The sequence below is a fragment of the Anopheles moucheti genome, chromosome 2, assembly GCF_943734755.1.
Source record: "Anopheles moucheti chromosome 2, idAnoMoucSN_F20_07, whole genome shotgun sequence".
Lineage (NCBI taxonomy): Eukaryota > Metazoa > Arthropoda > Insecta > Diptera > Culicidae > Anopheles > Anopheles moucheti.
The window spans coordinates 3536070-3557198 of NC_069140.1; the positions used below are offsets into that span (position 1 = coordinate 3536070).

The following is a 21129-nucleotide window of genomic DNA, read 5'->3' on the forward strand; positions in this document are numbered from 1 at the left end:
GGAGCAAACAGCATCGTCCTCACTGCACCGCTGAGTGCAACAGCTTCGGGGAAAAGACCGGATCTCATGCGGGACTCCCGGGTGCTTACGAAGACGGCAAGTAGTACAGTTGACGCTATGTATACCCAACGATTGCTACGGCCACAATCGGCGCAGAATTCCGTCCGGGTTCGGGTTGTACACAGACCCCGGAAGATTTAGGTCAGATCCGCGTTCACCTTCCTTCCCAATATTTAACGGTGCATATGGGAACGATCGTGTGTATGGGTGCCTCATCGTACCGCTTCAATACCTTCACCAATGAAGCAGTGTTTATCGCTCTTTAGGGATGGCTGGTACCAGTCCCTCCCCGCGGGGCCATTGTTGTGCAAAACAAACAAAAGGAGGCCTGGAGGCCTCCTTTTCCACTCGCCGTTTTTGGGGCGGAATGGGGTGACTCTCTGGACGCCCCAGGTCTTCCTGCTGGAGAGCCTCTATTTCGGTAAATCGTGCTGCCGAATGGTTAGCACATTCTTTCCGAAACGAGGTTACCGTACCGGGCACTTGGGGGCAACTTGGGTTAGTTGAAGTACGGCTGTTGCGCGCTGGAACGAAGCGGTTGAATGTCCTTTATGGTATGTGGCCGCGAGACGGGCGGAAGTAGGTGACATAATTCGATTCAGCCCCGTACCCCGTTATGCGATCGCGGACACTCGCAGTGAACGGTTCTTATGACGTGTTGAAATTCGTCAGCCGTGCAACTGTTTATTGATCGATGGTGCCATGTTGATGGGTTTATTTCCTCCCGTTATGAAGTGGGTTGAATGATTCAGCGATTGTTCGCTTGAAGCGCTCCTTTTATGTATAACGGAATGCGAATTCTATAAGTGCCAGTTCTGGCAAAGCGCCTGTTTGTATGCAATGCGCAGAGCAAGTGAGAAACTTTCAGTTTAATAAGCTTGTTCTTACTTCTGTCTTTCTCCCCAATAGATAATGAAGTTTATCGCTGCATACGCACTGGCCTTGCTGCTAGTCGGCCCGGCCCTGGCTCGGCCCAACTTGGTGGAACCGATCTATCTACGACGACGCAGCAATCCGCTGGAGATAGTGGAAGAGAGCGTGGAGTCCAGCAGCCTGCCACAGGACAGTGCGGTCCAGAGCAGTACCGAGCAGCAGCAGTCAACCACCGGCATCGCGGAACCCACCGCCACCGACAGTAGCACCAGCTTCGTCGCCAGCACGTCCACGCACCAACCAAGGTACCAAACTACTAACGATGGTCTCTCTAGTGATAGCTTAATCAAGGAATTTCTACTAAAAAATCTGGCCAATCTGCAAGGCCAGTCTCCGTTGCCGGTGGCAGCACCGGTGCCGGTAGACACGGCCGGATCCGAGGAACAGAACACGCTCCGTTCCGTGTCGCTCGGGGTGTCCGGTATGGGCTATCCGCCACTGCCCAACTGGGACCCGCCAGAGAAAACGTACGTCTATCCGGTAAAGACGCAGTACCCGGCCGCCCCGTTGGAGGTGGAAATTGGTCAGAAGCGCAAGCCGATCATTCACAAAATCATTACCAAATGGTCGGACAAAACGTCGGACGTGTTAAATGTGGATTACGGAACTCCGGCCGTCAACCTTCTGCGGCCCTCGAGTCAGATCTATTCCAACTTCGGCGTGACTACACCGGCAGCCAGTGCGGTGGAGCAGCAGTTTTACGGCGGATTCGGTTCACCGGAAGTGTTGTCGACGAACTTCCACACCCCTTCGGAGGAGGTGTACCAACAGGGTCCCGGGCCGATAGTGAACGATCAACTAATTCCGTTGAGTTCCTCCGACACGAAGAACAAGAACAAAAAGCACAAAAAGAAGAACAAGATCAAGATCACGATCAAGCCGACTCCGACGGCCGGTCCCGTGAAGGTGACAGCACTCCCGCAGGGTGATCCGGACCGTCCGGATGCTGTGTACTCCGGTGAGCAGGGTGTAGCGGCAGGTGGTTGGAATCCATACGAAGATCCTTATGACGAGGTGGAAGATGCGAACCCGTACGATGAGGCGGGTAACTTGAAGGGTGAGGCAGTAACGGACACGGTGTCGGAGTGCAATGAGATCAGCATTTCGATGAGTGGCAAACAGGGCTGTAATGATATACAGATCGCGATCAATGAAGTCAACCCGAGTCCAACGAAGCAGGGAGAGTTGACGAAGCTCGGTCCAGGAACGGCCGGTGTGTTGCCCGGTGCAGCCGTTGCAGCTGCTGCCGTTGGGACGGCGGGTGCTCTGTCCGCCGCACCACAGACGGCAGCTGTTCCGGCAGCGGCCGTAGCGAGTGATATCGCCTTCGCTGCGCCACTCGCAGCGGCTGCTCCGTTGGCTGCCAATCCGGTCGTACCTTTAGTCCCGGCCGCCATACCCGCACCCGTGTCCAACTTTCTCAACACACCGATCAGCAACATTGTGAGCAACATCATTCGACCACCTGTACGCATTGGGAGCGCGGGACAACCGGCAGCCACCATTGGGAACGGTATCGGAGCGAACCAGAACAAGGTGAAGCCGAAGCCTGGCAAACCGTCGCACGATCACGGTTCATCCTCATTGCTGCCGGATGTGTCGCACGCTCTGCTCGGTATGATGGCGGCGGTGTCCGCCATGACACCGATGAACATGTTCGTGCTGGGCATGACCAGCCTGCCAGTGTTGGCCATGATCATCGGCACGGTCGCAGCCGGTATGTACATGTACAAGTTCTACTACCCAACGCCGGTGCGGCACTACACCACGACGGTGCTGGTGCAGAAGAAACCGCCCGTATCGTACCACTGGCTAAGGAAGCCGGGCCGTCCGGGACGACGGCCCGTGCACACGTCCTCCTGGACGGATTACGACCCGCACAGCTGGGGCCCGGCCGCCAGCTGGGACAACGATCGGCGAAGCATGCGCCAACACTCCGATCCGTACCGGCGGCACAAACCGACCAACAGCAGCAGCACCGTCCGGTCCGGTAGTACCCGGGCGTGATCACACGAAGCGTTCCAAACCGGAACCGCTGGTTTTGGTCTCGGATATTCCGGGTCCGGGTTTTTTAGTAGAACATTCCTTGTCGCGCTTTTCGGTACAAAACACACACACAAACACACATACACATAATACACACCAAATAGTCAATAACCTTCCAAAAACAAAGCAAACACCATCACACCCGACGCCACCGTAGCATGAATAGCATGACCTCTTTAGCTTTTAGTGTCCCGCGTAATGACGTGATAGTGTAGCCGTAGCATTTGTCCGAACCCGAAAACATACACACTAATTCCACTTGCATGTCGCTTGTTGCATGGTGCGTTGATAGCGGACGCTCGATTTCTAAAACCACTCATCTTCATCTCCATCTGCATCTCATCTCAAGCGCTCGCCAAAATGCTGTTTAAATGCACTTTATCTCGCCTCTTTGCATGCCTCGTGTACATCATCTACATGCTTTGTGTGTCTCGTCTCGCCCCGAAAAATGTCTGTATCGCTCTTTCTCCCAGTATCTGATCGCATGATCGATTCCATGTGCCCGGGTGAGGCAATTCCAAAGGAAGGAATCATTTTATTTGTTTGTAGACATAATTAGTGTAATTTCAATCGAGCTACTGTAGATGAAGGGTAGCATTCATTTGCAAGAAACGCGACCGAAACCAGAGACGTAGGCATCTGTAATAGATTTATTACCCGACGCCACTGTCGGCGGAGTGGAGGAGATCGCTACCGAGTCGCAACACCGAGTGCAATATAATACGTAAATTCAGCATCACTCCAACGCGCGTGTGATGATGATGGTGGTGTCGATGATAATCGTAATTTAGTCCGGCATTTGAGTTGATTGCTTCTGCTTCGGCATTCGGCTCGCCGATAGCGAACCGTCGTGAAAGCGTTTGACAATCGAGACACGGACCGCGGGATGTTAAGACCCTACTACACTCCCGCACACCACGCTGTTTGGCGGTGATCGTAAAATGATTGGAAAGATCACCTCGTATCGCTTTCACCGCGTGTAGATTGGTAGATTTTCGAGTGCGAGATGAGTGTAAGATTGGCTTCAGACTCCCGGTCTTATGTTGTTGCATGTATCGTTTTTGTCTGTAAGGTTTGTACCGTGTATGTATAGTTCACTCCATGAGCTCCCAAGCACCCCCGCGGGGCATTTGATTCTAGTTTAGTTGCGTAGTGTAATGGTATTTATTTTATTTTTTAAAAAAGGTAAGAATGTAGCGTAGATTAAGGTGAACAGCGTGATAATATTGTAGCATCTTAAATCGAACCGTGCCTGCGGAGCCGTTAGCTCACGCAGGCAAGCCGCTCAGTCGCATCAGGAGAGGAGATGGATTTCAGTGTTTAGTTGTGTAGCGTCGAAGAAGGAGGCAAAGCGTGAACGAAACACCATGTAAATCATTAGCTAGTAGCGTACCAATTTGTTTTCTAGTTCTGCCCGTACCTTCCCGCCTGACCGGCCCACCCGCGGTAGGCGTCTCTAGACTGTAAGAACTTATGTGCATGTGGCGAATCAGCCAACACCGTAACACGTAACGGATGAATCGTTTGTAGATTTGCTTAAAATAGTGACCAAAAACCACAACCAACCAAGTACCGTGACTAACAAACCAATAAAATGATTACGCTCTTCTGCTTACCCTATCGAACATCTCATGTTGTTTCTTGCTGTACAAAAAAAGTGCGTCCGAGTCCGAGTTAACCGACTGTCTGGGCTGTTCACACCATATTCTTATCCCTCACCTGTATTCCTCGCCATTTCCCGCATGAAAAACCTCCTCGCAGCTCCTTCTTCATTACGTTTCCAGTAGCTTTCTTCTCGTAGCATCGTTCTGCATGTTTAGAATGTAGCGCAAGAAAGGTGGGGAAAAACGAACCCCGGAAGGGAAGAACACAAAATCGGTCTGAATCGGCAGTACCGCAATAAATGCCACCCCAATTCTTCCCACCCAGCAAACCGGCCGTCTCGTACAAAGTGTTCTAGAAATATATCTATCTTCTTCTCGTTGCAGCCACGCGTTCAAGCGTCCCGAGCTGCTGAAGACGAAGATGGGCACGTCCGGTTTCGTGGTGTCCACCAGCACGAAAGTATTAACCGGTGGTGCGAGTGCCGCTTCCGGTGCAGCTGCCCAGCGGCCCCGTCCGGGCACGGTTCTCGGCTCGGGCGAAGCGAAAGCTAACGATCAGCTAACCCTCTTTGATCGCTATTCAGGACACGCAGGTGTGGCGGAACCGATGACGGACGAGGAGTATCAGAATGAGTTGCACCGCGCCACGGAGCGCGTCCCACTGCGGACGACCACCCCGAAGGAGGGTCTCTCCACCTGGGTCCTCCTATCGGGCAGCGATTCCACCGAGATGAAGAGCGAGTCGACCAGCACGACAAGAAAGGTGATCACCACGACGACGACAACGACGACAGCGAAACCGACCACCGCTACGAAACGCTTCCAACCGACCACTCGACGTCTAATCCCATCGACCACACCTCGTCCGGCCCGAACAACCGCATCCACATCCACCGTCAATCCGGACGAAAAGAAGGAAAAACTGAACAAACCACTGCCCAAGCAGAAGATTGTCTCGACGACTCTGAAGCCGGTGATTGTGAAGAAGGTTAAGAAGCCGTTAGCCAACACACCCACAACAACAACCACCACGACGACCACTACGACTCCCAAGCCAACCACAACTACCTCCACTCCAACGACCACTCCCGAGATGGTTATCACGGAGCAGAGTGCCTCCACGGTGGCTAACGACCTGTCAGCTCCCGTCACCGATGACAGTTCGATGGAGTCATCCACCTTCCTCATACTGGAACCGAAGGATGCTCAGTTTGATCTGCCCGAAGATCGTTCGCCCTCGAAAACGGCACCGCCAGCGAACGGTGGCAAGATTGCGAAGAAACCGACACGAAAGCCCACCTCCAAGGCACCGGGCGGTACGAAGAAGAAGCCGGCCAACAAGAAAACTCGCAAACCGGAAGTGAAGGACGGTGTGGCAAGTGATAAGAAGCCGGCGAACAAGAACAAACCCGTCTCGACGCAGATCATCAACTATTTGTCCCGTGAGGTGATGCCCACGGTCGGTGTCGGGTTGGTGGGTTTGGTAATGGCCGCCGGATTGGCTTCGTACTTCCTCGGTAGTCCTCTGGGTGCGTTGCGTCGATCGGACGATCGGAAGGATGATCTTTACTACTCCAACTACGAGGAGTATGCCGGACAGGATGGACAGAATGAGGAAGATGTCTTTGGGAAGCTGATTGCGGGTATGCCGGATCGGTCCTACTACCGGAACAATGCCGTACGTCGGCGAACGCAGGTACAGCCGGTGCGAACTGGACATCAGTACTACCATGTGCAGCCTTATTCTGCCAACAAGTATCCACACATTACGTATCGCAATCGGGCGTATGGTGGAACCGGTGGTCCGAGTGCCCCAGAAACGATGTACACGAACGTCAACCGGCCGGCCCAGGGACAGGCAGGGCAGGTCCAGGGCCAGGCAAAGTCTCAGAACGAGTTCTTCTACAACACACCACCGACGCCGTACTACCCGATGCGTACCGTTTCGGTCGAAACGCCCACACGGCAACCGGCCCCAGTGTACAGCTCGTCCTCTCTCCCAACGCTAGCTAGCAGCACGGTCAGTCCGTCGACTACAGTCGCCTCCAACTCTGCTGCAGATCCAATTGTGGAAACCGAGCACGAGATGATGCCCCATCCGGAGGCGTATTCCGCGGAGCACAGTCCCGAGCATCATGCGCACTATGTCGTCGGAACCAGCTACTCGGACAGCATGCTGGACATGATCAATTCCGCCGCGGTACCAGAACACGGCCCACGAAGAAAGCGTCGTGCAGTGGAATCGGACGAGGATATTGAGCTGGAGAATGAGATCGATGTGGACGAAGATCGCCCAAAAGACACGTCCGCACAGTCAAGTCACACGGGAGAAGCGACTGAAATGAGCTTCCCGGAGGGAGACACTGAGACAACGACGGAATCGGGAGCTACGGAGACGACAACCGACACTCTCCAATATACTTGGGGTGACTTTATCCGAAACACGGTCGAACGGAAGGTGGCAATGGGTATCCATTTCCTCCAGCATGTCACCATGGACTTTCAGCGATACCTTAACGGAGTTCATGATCGATTCCAGCAGCACCACAGCCACACCAACTCGACGGAAGCCACGCGTCACGGTAGACATTAGCAGGGAGACACCATCAGCACAAGACACACCCACACATACACCCGTAGGTTCTGAACCTTGCTATGGGATTGAGGATAGGATTCTCGACACGGCCACCTCCGGACGTCGCATATCGCCGAGAGCTCTCTTCTGATCTTGTAGCACCGAACCATCAAGCCGTTACGTTATGGTATGGCTCACACTGGGAAGCACACACACACACGCAGAGTAATCCGCGGCCGTGGCCGGAACTTTTATATTTATTTATCAACTCTCGCGCAACACCGTCTGCGTCTACAGACATGTTCGTTGCGTGATTTTATCGAAAGGATTTGTGGGTTTCGTGTCGTTCGTCGTCCTTCCCCGGGGGGGAGGGATGTGGGGGTTTTCGGAGAAGTTGTGGAACGGCACGGGGAAGATGAAGATCCGAAACAAATTTAAAACAAACACACCACACTCAAGAAAGGGTATGTTTGTATGCGCGCGCGTGTGTGTGTGTGTTTTACGCATTTATTTACAGTCCGTCCGCAAGCGAAAGGATGGTTTGAACGCGATAATATATACTATAAAACAGTGAACGAGTAAAACAATAGTACATATAGCAACGTTTGCGAATGGGGGAACCGTCCGTTCGTACACGAGATCAAATCCCTTCCAAAACTATTTTTTATATTATGTTTACGTACTACAGAAATAAATAATTTATCTCGCCTCTTACTGAGTAATGGTTTTTGCGTGTGTGAGTGCGTGCGTTTTTTTTGCTGTAGTTACTGTGGCGAATACATAAAAGGTAGTCATTTTGAGTTACAAATTACTTTTTCTTTCGACCGAGAACCATCGGTGCCAGGATGGCCATGGTGGCCGGTACCATACCCGCCCCGACTGCCGCCAGTACGGCCGAGCTGTCCTGGGACGCATCGCGACGCATCAGTGAGAAGGTTTGGCCCGAAGCTGACGCCACCGTCGAGGAATGTTTTTTCTTCTTCGGCCCCACGTGTCCGCTCGCTGTCGACCCGGGATACTGACCCTTGCGTTTGCTCTTCTGCTGCTTGACCGCATCCTCCACCGTTTGCGTCGAGGAGGACACCTCGATCAGGCCGTTGTGCGAAGTGGTCATATCGATTGCGTTCTTCATGGGCAACACCGTCAACTTGACCGTCTGATGGCTGGTGGATGTGGCGGGCGAGAACGTGATCGCTCGCTGTCCGTGACGTCGCTTGGGATATTGGTAGCCCTTGGTGGTGGAGATCAAGACCCATTCGCCATTGCCACGATCGGGATAAGACACTGGCCGCGCTCGTTCATTCTGCGGACTACTGTCGTCGCTGTATCCTCCCTGTCCGGGACGATCTTGAGGAGATTTGGGAAAATTTGCCGGACGACCATCGGTTATGATGTCGCGATTGGGAGTGCTCGGCGAGGTATTGGGTCCCTGATCGTGGTAAGCCTTCATCGAGTCGTACGGATTGCTCGCATGTAGCTGCTGATCGTACCAGCTATCAATCTGTGGCTGCGGCGGAGCTGATGGTCTGCTTCGGTCCGGATCCGGACGATCGTTGTAGAGCGTTGCAATGGGACGTCTTCGGTTGTAGAGGGACTCGGTAGGAGTTACGGAGGAGCTTGGTAACCGGTTCACCGGTGACCTGTTGTCGCTGTGGTACGATCCATACCCGTAGTCATCATCCGCTTCCCCGTTGTAGTAGCTCGACGAACCGATAGATCCCGACGTAGCAACGGGTTTGTACTTGGGAGTTTCCTCACTTGCTACCGCACCCGAGTTCCAGTACTTGTCCAACGCGTGCTGCATGCTCACCGTAACCTTCCCGGCTGTGTTTTTGTTCAACTCCGACACCGATCCGCTGGCGTGCCACTTTGATACCTTACTTTCCGACCACGGCACCGCCTCCAGGCTCACCCAACCATCCTTAATGTTCCACGGGTGGTTTTTGTGGCTGGTTTGTTGGGTCGGCGTCTGGTAGCCTCCCAATCCTGCCTCCTGGTACCACCGCTTATTGCTCGTCGCTCCCGCACCGCTCATCACGTGCCGCTCGTGTGTGTCGTTAAACACGAACTCGTCCTCCGTTTTCGGCTCATCTTCCGGCAACCGTTCGCGGGTGTCGTTTTGACTCTCGGCCTGAATAGCATCCAGGTGTGGATGTTTGTTTCGGTACTGATTCTCATCCCCACTGTCCGCCCCTCCCGGCAACTCGTTCTGGTTTCGGTTAATGCTGTTGTTGATCATCGTGATCTCGTTCAGGCGCTTTCTCGTGGCGGAATCAGCGTTGCGCAGCTTTTCGGAGTACTCCTTGAGGAACTTGTTCAACAGCTCCGGTGAGTAGAGCGTTTTTCGGGAGCCGGTCGACTGCTCGACGCCTTGATCCTCCTGGGTGGGTCTGCTAACGCTTAGTCCGGTGCTCGTCCGGAAGCTTGTCGTTGGACCGCCGGGTATCTGCACTTCCTTGGGAAAAGTGTTCAACGGTCGTCCAACGCTCGATCCACGATCGTACGGATCGGTCGCCTCGATGATGGTGATTGGTTTCGAGCCGGGAACTTCTATTTCGTACGTGGTAAAGTTCTTCGACGCCATGATCAGCTTGGGCGAGTTGGTAAAATGTATCGTTTCTGCCTGAAGCCACGCAAAGCCTAACGAGCACGTCCAGAGCACGCTGCACCACCAGCCACAGCAAAACCGGCCACCCATTTCGATGGCTTAACCGCTTCACTTCGTTCTCACGCACACACAAACCTCGTGTTCTTTGTGTTCTCCACGGACCGACAGAACCGCTCCTAATACACGCCACAAATCACTCCAACCCCTCGAGAGCCTGTACACACTGTGAACACCAAAGACGCGCGTTCTGGCGCTGGTTTGTCGTAAGCTCGCGTCTAATCAATACTCGCACATCACGCCCAGACGACTGAAGTGGTGGAGACTGGTTGTCCTACTAATATAGTTGACTTTCTTGGGCCGCACGCTTCAGTTCGCCACAAACCGCGGGAAAAACGACTTGAGCTCAGCTGGCTGGAACGAGCACCGCCACAACATTGAAGCGCCGAGCATCATCCCCGAGCACCGCGAGTCTCCGAGATTGCTGCTGGTGCCATTTCTCTCACCCACCGTGTGTTCCGTCGACGCCACGACGGCACTGGCCAGGGCAAAAGGATGGAAGGGAAGAAAATTGCATCGAACAAAACCCGCCCCGAGGGTGGCGGCATGTGTTGTTGGAGCGTTGATGTAGGATGTTTGGTGACCGCGCATGACTTGCTTAAGGCGCCGACACGGCCCACCACGACGACAAAGGCGTTGAAAGGAAAAGAAAAAGAAAGCTCGCGTTACGCAGTGGCAACGGAGAAAGAACTCGCGACCCGGGAGGATCGGAAGACGGGAGAGAACTAATTTCAAACCTTTCGCTCACCAAACGCAAAAGGGCGTACACGGCGTACCGGTAAAGGTGAAAGTATTGGGTATAAACAGAACTTGCATGCCCCGGACCACGCGCTGAGGCCCTTTTGCCTATGCCCGTAAGGACCGTTTCAGAGTGATCTAGCCGGTCTTGCTTAGAAATGGGAGCATTCGTTGACCTCAGGGCGCCAACTCCAAGTGCATAGTAGGCGTAGCGTGTTAACGGTGCTCCCTGCGATGATCGTGCAGAAGCCGCAACCAGTTCGTTCGGTCTTTATTTGGCCCGAATGAAAATCCTCTTCCAGAACTTTCAGAACCACTCGCGAAACATAACAACAACACATTTTCTTTCGATCCAGCAAACCACGAAGGTTGATAAAATTATCAACAACACAATTGCGCATTTGCACTTGCTCTCACTTTTTATTTCGAGGCGTGAAAAATTATGCTGCTGCCATTCGCTTTTCGCGCTCAGGAACTGTGTCGGTTGTTGCTGGCGTTGCAGGGGTTTGCTCCATACCTGCGTCGTGCGTCAAATCGTTCACGGTCACGGAACGCTGATCTTAATGGTGACAATATTTACCCAACAATTCATTAATCTCCTTTCCGAAGACAGTGTAAATAGCGTGTGGGCGGATACTGTTATGCTTTCACTGATCTTCCAATATTGCTATGGTGTTTGTGTGTGTGTGCCATAGAGCGACGTACAATTATGCATGCTTGCGATCTAATTGAAAATTACACGTGATCTTGATTTAATCCAATGCACACCGCATTTCAAGTTCATTTAAAAAATTGTAGGAAAAGTTTGTTAAACAACAAAAATAAAAGGTTAAAAGCAGGAATCGTATTTGAATTCGTCAAACCGTTAAAAACAATTCAAAAGAAATAAAGTGACTCTATTAATTGTTTGTAGTATTGCACGTGATTTAACAGACAGCAATAAAATGAACCATCAAATTTTAAATGAATTGTGTTGCTCATACTTTTTCTCCTAAATGTATGCAATGTATTGCTGAAGCATCGATTCGAGACACACACCAAAGCTTTTGTATCGTAGCCTTGCAGCGCCATCTAGGGGGAACATTGCAGAAGCTCATGAGCTGACAAAATGCTGACAAATTTGTCACAACGGAGTTTTTGTAAAACTTCATTTTGTAGAAAATTCACGATAAAAAGTTTACAAAATCCTGACAATATGCTGACAAAATTTTGCACCGCTTGCATGGCATTAAGGCAATATGTTCATATTAGCTTGATTTTTGAATGAACTATAACTTATAATTTATCATTATTCCTCAAATCTCTTCATATTTACACAAAAAATGATCAACTGGATATTCTTGTCAATTTACTTTATCAAAGAGTACAATTGTGTGCGCGGCAACGGTATGGTGGTTTTTCGCAGTTGACAAGCTGATTTTGTCGCTTGACAAATTTGTCAGCATTTCGTCAACTCTCGTGGCCCTGCACCTGTTGATGTTTCTTGTTATTCTTGATATTTACTGCGACAAATTGAAAAAAATCCAATGGTATTTCCAAGTGTATTTTCCATGTCATTTACAATATTTTTTCAAACTTGCTTCATTTGGTAAAACTCTTAATAGCTATCACGAAATTTATCACTTTTACTGTGAAGGAAAACAAATCCTTCAGATGCTAAGAATTGAACAAACATGCCTCCTTTCGTTTTTATCTCTAAAACAAACCACCGCACAGTGCGCCATTGATGGTTGTGCAGTGGAGGATCAATCCCCTTGGAGGCCCAGGGCGGAATAGTTGGGGCCTCTAATTATAAAAACGATGCAAGAGGGAAGGGCGACATTGAGGGGGCTTGAAATGCGACAAGGCAAAAAGCGCGGTAAGAAGGCCCCTTCTTACTCCGCCTACCATTTAATCCACCGCTGACCTCGATGGTCTGGTTCGATTTCCGATACCAGGAAAGCATCCACGGACGAGATAGCTCCTGGTACTGCGCCGTAAGGTATGCAATGTTTATACACTACCTTTGCAACCAACTTGCAATGCAATGCGCCGTTAGGTATGCAATGTTTAAACACTAACATTCCATACAAACAAGCTGTTTTGAAATTTCCGATACCAGGAGAGCATGTCTCTCAAGAGGTAACCCTCAGACACTCAGGCACTCAGTCACTCAGTCACTCATGAGTGCCAGTCACTCATGAGTGACCGACACTCATGAGTGACCGGCACTCATGAGTGACCGGCACTCATGAGTGACCGGCACTCATGAGTGCCTGAGTGTCTGAGGGTTACCTCTTGAGAGACATGCTCTCCTGGTATCGGAAATCCCAAAACAGCTGGTTTGTATGGAAAGTTAGTGTTTAAACATTGCATACCTAACGGCGCATTGCATTGCAAGTTGGTTGCAAAGGTAGTGTATAAACATTGCATACCTTACGGCGCAGTACCAGGAGCTACCTCTTCCGTGGATGCTCTCCTGGTACTATACATTCGAAAACTGGAGGTTTACATCGTTACCGTTTACACTGAATACATTGTTTTTATATCAATGCATACTTGATTTCTTCAAGTATCTTTTTTCATGTCCTTTTTTTATTTAGATGAACGATTTCGCGGTGATGATCTTCAACCGTATGGATTTAGAATTGGAAATTTTAGAACAATTTCAGTCTAACAACGTTGTTACCGAGATTACAACAATGAACAGTTTGAACAGTATTCTACACGGGGATATGATAAAGTATTTGGACAGTTTGGGATGGGTGGACATAAGCTGAACCTATCATCCAGCTTCGAATAAGTAATAATCAAGAAAGACAGAAATGGTATTCTAAGAATCATGAGGTATCAAATATCAAACGAAAAAGATAGTTCTAATGATTGCAATATGATTTCATTCATATTCTATACACTACATTCATACGTCATAGTACACTGACAGATTGTGTCGGTTATAACATCAACTTTAAGAAATTGTGACAATCGAAATACTAAACACAATACTCTACCACAATACTGTTCCAAAGCACGCAGGCTGGACATTTTCACGGTTCAATCAGTGAGAGAAAACAATACCACACCACGAGTATCGCAATGGCAATTGCTGGCGAATATTGCGGAAGTAAAAACAAGCACGGGTTCTATTCTAGCATCTAACGGTAGGATCATTTACGAACAGATGAAAAAATCCCGTTCAAGAAATAGAATACATAAGATAGAATAGAATACAAGAAGAAGGAGTTTGAGTACACTGCATACTTCTCTTGCGTAGCCGTGTAACCGGGCCGATATAGCTAATCAAATAGAAACAAATGTTTTATATAACCAAGGATATATAAAATCCAACGATATTTTCGATATACCAAGGATATTTTCGATCATTTTTGTACCTTTTTAATTAGATTTTGTGCTATAGATTAACTCTGCTGTTAAATTTCTAAAAATCGCACAATCGGCACAAATTGTTTGGGGCCCCAAACACGGCGAGGCCCTAGGCGACCGCCTACTTCGCCTACCGTTTGATCCGCCGCTGTGGTTGTGCCACGCGAACAGAGTATCGAATAAATCATCATGACCATCCCTTCGACCGATGCTCATCCAGTGTAAAACGATGCCGTAAGTATCTGCAATCGAACCCTAATCGAACACCTCGCGAGAGCAATAAACAATCAGACACGTGTGTGTTTATGTGGGGTGCAGTGGAGAAGAGCCGCTGGCGGGGTGAGAAATGAAAAAAAAGACACAAAAGATACAAACAAAAAGAAAACATTCCGCGTAACTTTCACTCAATCGCTGACGACTCAACACGAAAGTAATCAATAGAACCGGAAAAGTGGACGTGTTACTACTTTTACAACCCCGGTAAAACGGTAAAGAAGGTGGAAAGGTCCTAACGCGCCCGATTACCTATTACGAAACGAAACACCCCCGGCGTAATCGTTGGGGAGGGAGATCGTTCGGAGGACCCGGGGGGTGAAATAATTATCGGACGAAATATGCGTGAGAAATATGGTACACGGTGGATGGTTAACCGATTCGCCGGAAACAATTTTGCTGCAGGGTCGCCCGCCAAAGTCAACAAACCGCCAGGCCGCGCACGCTCGTTGGCCGGCGCAGGAACCGACCGTTTTAGGATCTTCGGGGCGATCGCACCGCCGATGTCGATTGGTTGGGCTCGCACTCAAACCAAAGGTTTTGAGTGTGTCGATTTGAGGCATTTGCCAATGACCTACCACACGATGGACGCCTTCGCCGGGTGTTGAAAGGTACTCATTAGGGCGCGTGCATCGCCTTTACCCAAGTAATGAGATTACTTTCCACGAAGAAAATGCACCACTTTGCTAACAAAGCGTAAATGCGAGATGGAACTATCAGCTGTAGTCCACGTATCTTTCGCCGTCGCCGGAGCGGACCGGTTCGGAACTTCAAGGAAATTATGTCAAAAATAACGCTAATGGCTCACGCTCGCTCCTAAAGGGTCCAAAGTTATGCATCGCGGAATATGCACCAACATAAATCCTTTTCCCCATTCAAATTCACCGGCACGGCGGATTGTTTGTTTTTCCCCCTTCTGTACGCACGTTACGTATGGTGCGACACATTTGCTAGGCGTTGATCTGCAATGGATCGCAATGGAACAATGATGCAATTGCAGCAAAGCGCACAAAACAATAGCCGCGGTGTGAATCGTCCTGGCAGCGTGTCGCTTTCAATGGGATGAAGGTCCAATAATTCAAACCAACCGCGATGCGACATAATGCTGCCATATGCCTTTTTGGATGGGATGCGGTTAATGCTCCACACACTATTCATGCTACTGTTTTTGCTTACTGAAGGGTATCATCTTGGTTTATGCTTTATAAAATCACAGGCAGCGTACAGCGATGCCCTTAATCGCACAGTGACAGTTAAAGTTGGAAGACACACGAACATACCCTAACCGCTCCAGTGTCCAGTGTTTACAGTTTTATTTTCCTTCGCGTTTTCCGTGCAATGTTCTAACCATGTGCTGTCCGGTAACGTTCCAATCGGCGGTGACAGTGCTGGTGTGCGTCGGGCTATTCGTCCCTTTCGTGCGAACCATCGAAGTGCACGAGGATGTCAACGAGGGCCCGATCGGTGCACATCTGCGCGTAAACGCGAGCATTCCGCATACCAATGCAACCGCACCGATGGTTAATGAACGCAATGTAAATGACCTACCGGCCGCTGCGCCACCGCACCACCATTTCCAGCACGGTGAACAAACCACCACCAGCACCGCCGATGGAGAGCTGCTGGTTGCAAATAATTTCACCGCATTTCCCAGCAATCATAAGCAGCATTCCGGTGCGAGCGCAGTGCACGGCCAAACGTCATCGCCATTAACGACGGAAGTTGTTGCAATCGCTGGCATAACTTCCTTCTCGCCGTCGTCACCCTCCCCGCCGCCGCCCTCCCCGGTAGCTCCGGCAACCTCCCAAACGCCACCGGCCACCGGGTTGTCGTCCTTCCGTGCAGCGTACGTATGCAAAGTGCCGCCCGTGTCGTTTTGATTTCACGCAAGCAATGCACAACACAATGGACATCGCACGGGTTCAAGTGTGTGAAGCGGAACAAGCGGGTGGAAGTGGAAAATAGGGGTGGGTTGAACTGGGGTAGGGAGGGAGGAAAAAATCGCGCATTAATACGCGGATCTAACACGGGCTCGATTCGTTTATTATTTCATCACACAAATCCTCCGGTTGGCGGACAAAAAAAGAATACACTCACACAAGATGCTTACCAAGATGCCGTTCGGAAATTCATCTTCCCCCGGTTGGCGAGAAGTGTGTGTGTGTGTGATGGTTTTGGTGTTATTTTTTTGTGTGATCCCTCAATTTGTAAATGTTATTTTCTTTCCGTTTCGAGACAATACCTCCACGCGCTCGATGTTTCAATCGACCAGCACACGCGTGAACGTGTAAGTCGCGAAAGGATGATGTTGGTTTGCGAAAAACAAAACAAAAAAAAACATTGGGCTCGAGAGCGGTTCGCCACCCAGCGAGCGATCCGTGATGGTATGATCGCGGAAGATCCCGCACCCGCGAAGAGGTACAATACGCATGCGGTGTTAAATGGATTGCGTGTATCGCGTGTGTACGTGTTGTTTTGTGAGCTGGAGCGGTAACAGCCACAGCCAGAAACAGTGGTTAACGATGGAGAAGAGCTGGCAGGCAACCAAAAGAAAGACATCATCAAGTTGGGGCCTTAAAGAAAGTGATACACTTTCACTGTTATCGCAGTAGTTGGGTGAGCTGCTGAGGCTGTGGTGTGTCACTTAATAGTGATTTGTTTTTTTTTTTATCGAAAACATCATAAAAATGTTTCAAAAGAGGAAAATCTTGCAAAGCTCGGTATATACTAAAGTATTTTAATAATTTTATAATAAGTATTTTTGTTTAACTTCATTTTCTGATAAAATGCTTGTGATAAATAAGGGCATTATTAAATACCATTGCAAAAAAAGTTTAGTTTTGAATTTTGGTCATGACTTCATAAATAAATAGGTTGATTTGAAAGGTTGTACATGCAAGCGTAAAGAGAAATTGACGTTTGCAGCAAGCTTTCAAACGGACTGTTCTAAAACAAAAACTATTTGATTATAAACTTATGAAAAATCTATTAAGAATTAGAAGCGTACAGCAAGGGTTCGTAAATTACCCAATGAAAACTTCAAGTCTATCGGTTCACAGGACTATAACTTAATTAGTTGGTAGTCCATCGACTTGAATGTTTTACCAGATATTCCAGAAACTTTAAACTTCAAGGAACTAAATTGAAACATATTCCGACTTTTTCGAACATACTAACTGTACGTATATAAAAAAAAACAAGTTGTATTTCTCTATTACTAATTCAACTCATCATAGACCACTGTCTAACCGCACCACAGATTTGCTGGTTGAGCCAACGGGCACGGCAAATAAAGCCCGCGTTATAAAAAATCACACCTCGGGCGTTTTCGTAACATTTTCATGCTTTTATACAACCCACGAGCCAGGAATTTTCTGCTCGGTTGAGATGTTTTCATTCCAGGAATGGGATCCTCGCCTAACAACGCCGCCGCACTGTTGGCGTTGGCAAAGCGTGTTGGAATGCAAAAATGTTGGATGTTAGCGGGTGATGCTGATTGGAATAAGAAATTAATGCTTTTTTTGCTCCCACCCCCTCCCACTGTTAACGTTTGCAATGCAGAAATGGTCATCTGTACCCAGGCCGAGGCACTGCCACGATCGTGAACGATCGGTCGGTTCAGCACCAGATATCCGGCTACCGGAAGCGACAACTTTATGCAAATGCTGCACCACGCCGAAATATTACCAACGGGAGGTAGGTTGCCCAGACGGTCCTTTCGTGAACTAAATCAATCATAAGATAACAATTTTGCAATTTTCCTCAGTTCCGAGGGTCAATTTACCAAGGAATTTGTCCCATCGCCTGAGGTGATACCATTTTTCAACGAGGAAAACACGGCACCGGGAAGTGCAACCACCGGCACAGTAGATGCATCCTACCCTACCGGGCTTTCGGATGGTGACTCACGGTGGTATGCAGGTGGCATGGGACTGTCGGGGAATGGGTACATTAAAGCTCCATCTGGTGGTGCGTCATCGGAGGAGCCGGGAAAATGGGACCACAAATACACCTGGACGACACCCACGCTGCGGCACCAGCACCAGCAGAATGTGCAAATAAAATTCCCCCAGGAAGGAACACCTCAGTTCCCTTCGCCCAAGGGTAAGTGGAAATGGATCCCGGAGGAGGAGAACGAATCCACTGAAGTCACCAAGAGCCAACGGCCAAAAGGGGGCGAAACGCCATTTTCTTCGTCCGGCTCATTGGAGGAACACCATTTCGGGCGGCATCAGTACGTTTTTCCAACTCCATCCAAGAATCACCCTTACTCGTTCGATCGCACTCCGGCAGAGGGCGCTTTTAGCGTTGATCCCGTGACAGTAAGCAATAGCAGTAGCGTTAGCAGCAGCAACAGCGCTAGTGGCGTTAGTACAGAAAGCGGTGAAACAAACAATGCAATTGGCAGTCTAACGGATGTAAAGCTCGTCGGTAAAGAGGATGCACATCTGAAAGGGTAAGTGAGCCGTACCTGAGCCAACCTGAGCCACCTTTCGGTGGTTCACGATAGTGCAAATGTCAAACTAATTATCTCCGCTCGCCGCCGGCACAGCGTTTCACCGTGGAAGAAAATCATTCACGTTCTGAGTGCAGCCATTCCGATCGGGTTGCTAATATCGGCCCTCACGCCACAGGTCGTTTACATCAACCCGAACGCCACGCAGTAAGTACCGCCACTCCCCCTAAGCAGTGCTTTAAACCTTTCGCATCCGATGCCGTAATGTGCGCAGGCATTGTCGCGTTTTTTTGCCTCTTTTGGCACTGCAGCAATTATTTGCCGGCACTGAAAAATGGGCTCCAGCCAATTTTCGCCAACTTTCTGGCGTAATTTCGCCTCCCTCCCACCCCAGCGCCTTCTTTTCCAACCAGCTGCTCTCGCCGCCGCCGAGATGAGCAGCAAATGAGCTGCGTACAGCACCAGCGGCGAATTCACCGAACGAGATTATGTAGTGCGTCGTGGTGCGCGAAAGAAGAAAGGTGAAAATTGTGGAAACAATGCGAAGCAAAGCGGGCAGCAAGCAGCAACAGGCCGCGAAAATGGCTAGAAGATATCACCAGCCTACTTTAACGTCGCTCTTATCCACACATTCGTGCGCGCGCGCTCGCACATACCCGGTGTGTCTCTAGAGAGCGCGTCTTTCGTGCCGCGGGCTAGTACAGCAACGGACGGTTTTGTTCGACGAAAGTGAAAACGTGTTTCCAGAGGGCCCCCTTTGCTGCTGCTGCTGCTGCTCCTACTCTCCACACACTGTTCCCCTTTCCCGTTCCACTGGTGTTGTTTTTTGCATCACTACTGGTTGAGATTTTCGCTTTTTTCCTCCTTTTTTTCTTTCCCTCTGGCCGTGGCCGTTGAATTTCTTCGTCATCGTGGCCTGCGCCTTTGGCATGTTACATCAGTTATGAAAGATGAATGAACCGCGAATGAGCGAGCGCGCACACATGGGGGGGCCACGATGACGTTTGACGACGCGTTGGCTGCCGATGCGCTTCACAATGCAATGGCGCGTGAAAATTTCACCTATACCGAGCCGACCCGCGCACACACACACCAATACACCTGCTCTGTGTGGGATGCAGTTAACTGCCGAGGGTTGAAAAATGTTCGAGGGCCACGGATCCCACGATCCCCCCCTTTGTGTGTGTCCAATCGCAATTTGTGACGCGGTCATGGTTAAAAAGGGAAAAAGTGCAAGAGGATTTTACACCAACCACTACTAACTATACTAAGTGTGTGATGACAGCCTGCTCCAAGTGAAAAAGTTTCCTTAAGCTCCCCCAATCTGGTCTTATCAGAAAAAAGGCCACGCGCATATGGGTGAGATTTGAACCAAAGAATGTCAACTGTAGCATACCATCCACGTTACGTATTCGACCACGAAGTAAGCAGCAATTTGCTCGTTAACACAGTCTTTTGTTCGACCGGAATCGGTATCATATCCTCCTAATAAGATGTATTTTATTACAAACGGATATGATACAGTTGTCGTTGTTTAATTTCATTTATTAGACCACCGATACAACTGCAGACACCGACCCCCGTCAGTGGGGCTGGTTTGGCCGGTACGGGAATACGTCAGCGCAGCCTCGGACAGGATGTGCCACGATTCGTTCTAGCCCAGCGTGGCCTCGGTGCGGATCCGGTGGCACTGGTCAAACTGCTCCGTAAGCTGAATGCGCTCGAGCAGCGCGACACGGTCCGGTCCGGTTCGGCCGCAGACGACGTCGAGGGCATGAACCGTTTAATGGACACCGGCAAGTTGCTGGGCTGCGACTGGAAGCTGCTCTGCCAGCTCGCCCGCCAAGGAATGTCCGGCACGGGTACGGACGCGGTCCACAAGATGCTGTGGAAAATTGTCAGCGAGTACGTAGCGGAGGGTACCGCGTGTGGTATTCCGGTATTCCCGGCTTTACTCATCGCATTCATCACTTTCACTGTCGGACACTTTCCTTGCAGGACCCCATCGGAATGGACGGGACGGCTCGGGCTGGAGGAGATCTTCCGCATCATACGGAAAGGTGATTGCGATCGGTTGCAGCGCACCTGCGATCAGGACACTTGACGACCGGGCACGATGGCGGAGATGGCGCAACGAAGGTGCAATAAAACCAACAGCCAGCAAACCACGCACGCATAACCTCACGTAGCCTCGGGCATCTTTTTAACAAAGCGAAAGTCGATAAAGTGCATCTTCGAAACGGACCGGGTACGGTAAAGTGCAACCGCAACGCAATAAAAACAAACGGATAGATGGAGAAATTAATTGTTGTTTATCTTGTACAAGAATTTGTGACCACCGGACCAGCATGCGACAGGGGTCATCTTAATGCGCATGACACTGCTTGTTTTATTGGCGGCGAGATTGATTGTTTTC

The 21129-nt window shown here is 50.0% G+C and overlaps 3 protein-coding genes across 3 annotated transcripts; 2 read left to right on the top strand and 1 right to left on the bottom strand.

Moving 5' to 3' along the window:
- Positions 1-972: 972 nt before the first annotated feature.
- On the top strand, positions 973-7236 carry LOC128298803 (mucin-17-like). The gene is made up of 2 exons (XM_053034590.1): positions 973-1238; positions 5028-7236. Exons 1-2 carry the CDS (start codon positions 973-975, stop codon positions 7234-7236), a joined length of 2475 nt encoding a protein of 824 aa, XP_052890550.1.
- Positions 7237-8026: 790 nt separating this feature from the next.
- Positions 8027-9916, bottom strand: LOC128298881 (uncharacterized). The gene has a single exon (XM_053034682.1). It carries the CDS (start codon positions 9914-9916, stop codon positions 8027-8029), a length of 1890 nt encoding a protein of 629 aa, XP_052890642.1.
- A 5690-nt stretch (positions 9917-15606) lies between these two features.
- LOC128298807 (uncharacterized) lies at positions 15607-20817 on the top strand. Its single transcript, XM_053034593.1, has 6 exons — positions 15607-16103; positions 17819-17953; positions 18024-18713; positions 18810-18920; positions 20265-20618; positions 20712-20817. Exons 1-6 carry the CDS (start codon positions 15607-15609, stop codon positions 20815-20817), a joined length of 1893 nt encoding a protein of 630 aa, XP_052890553.1.
- Positions 20818-21129: the final 312 nt, after the last annotated feature.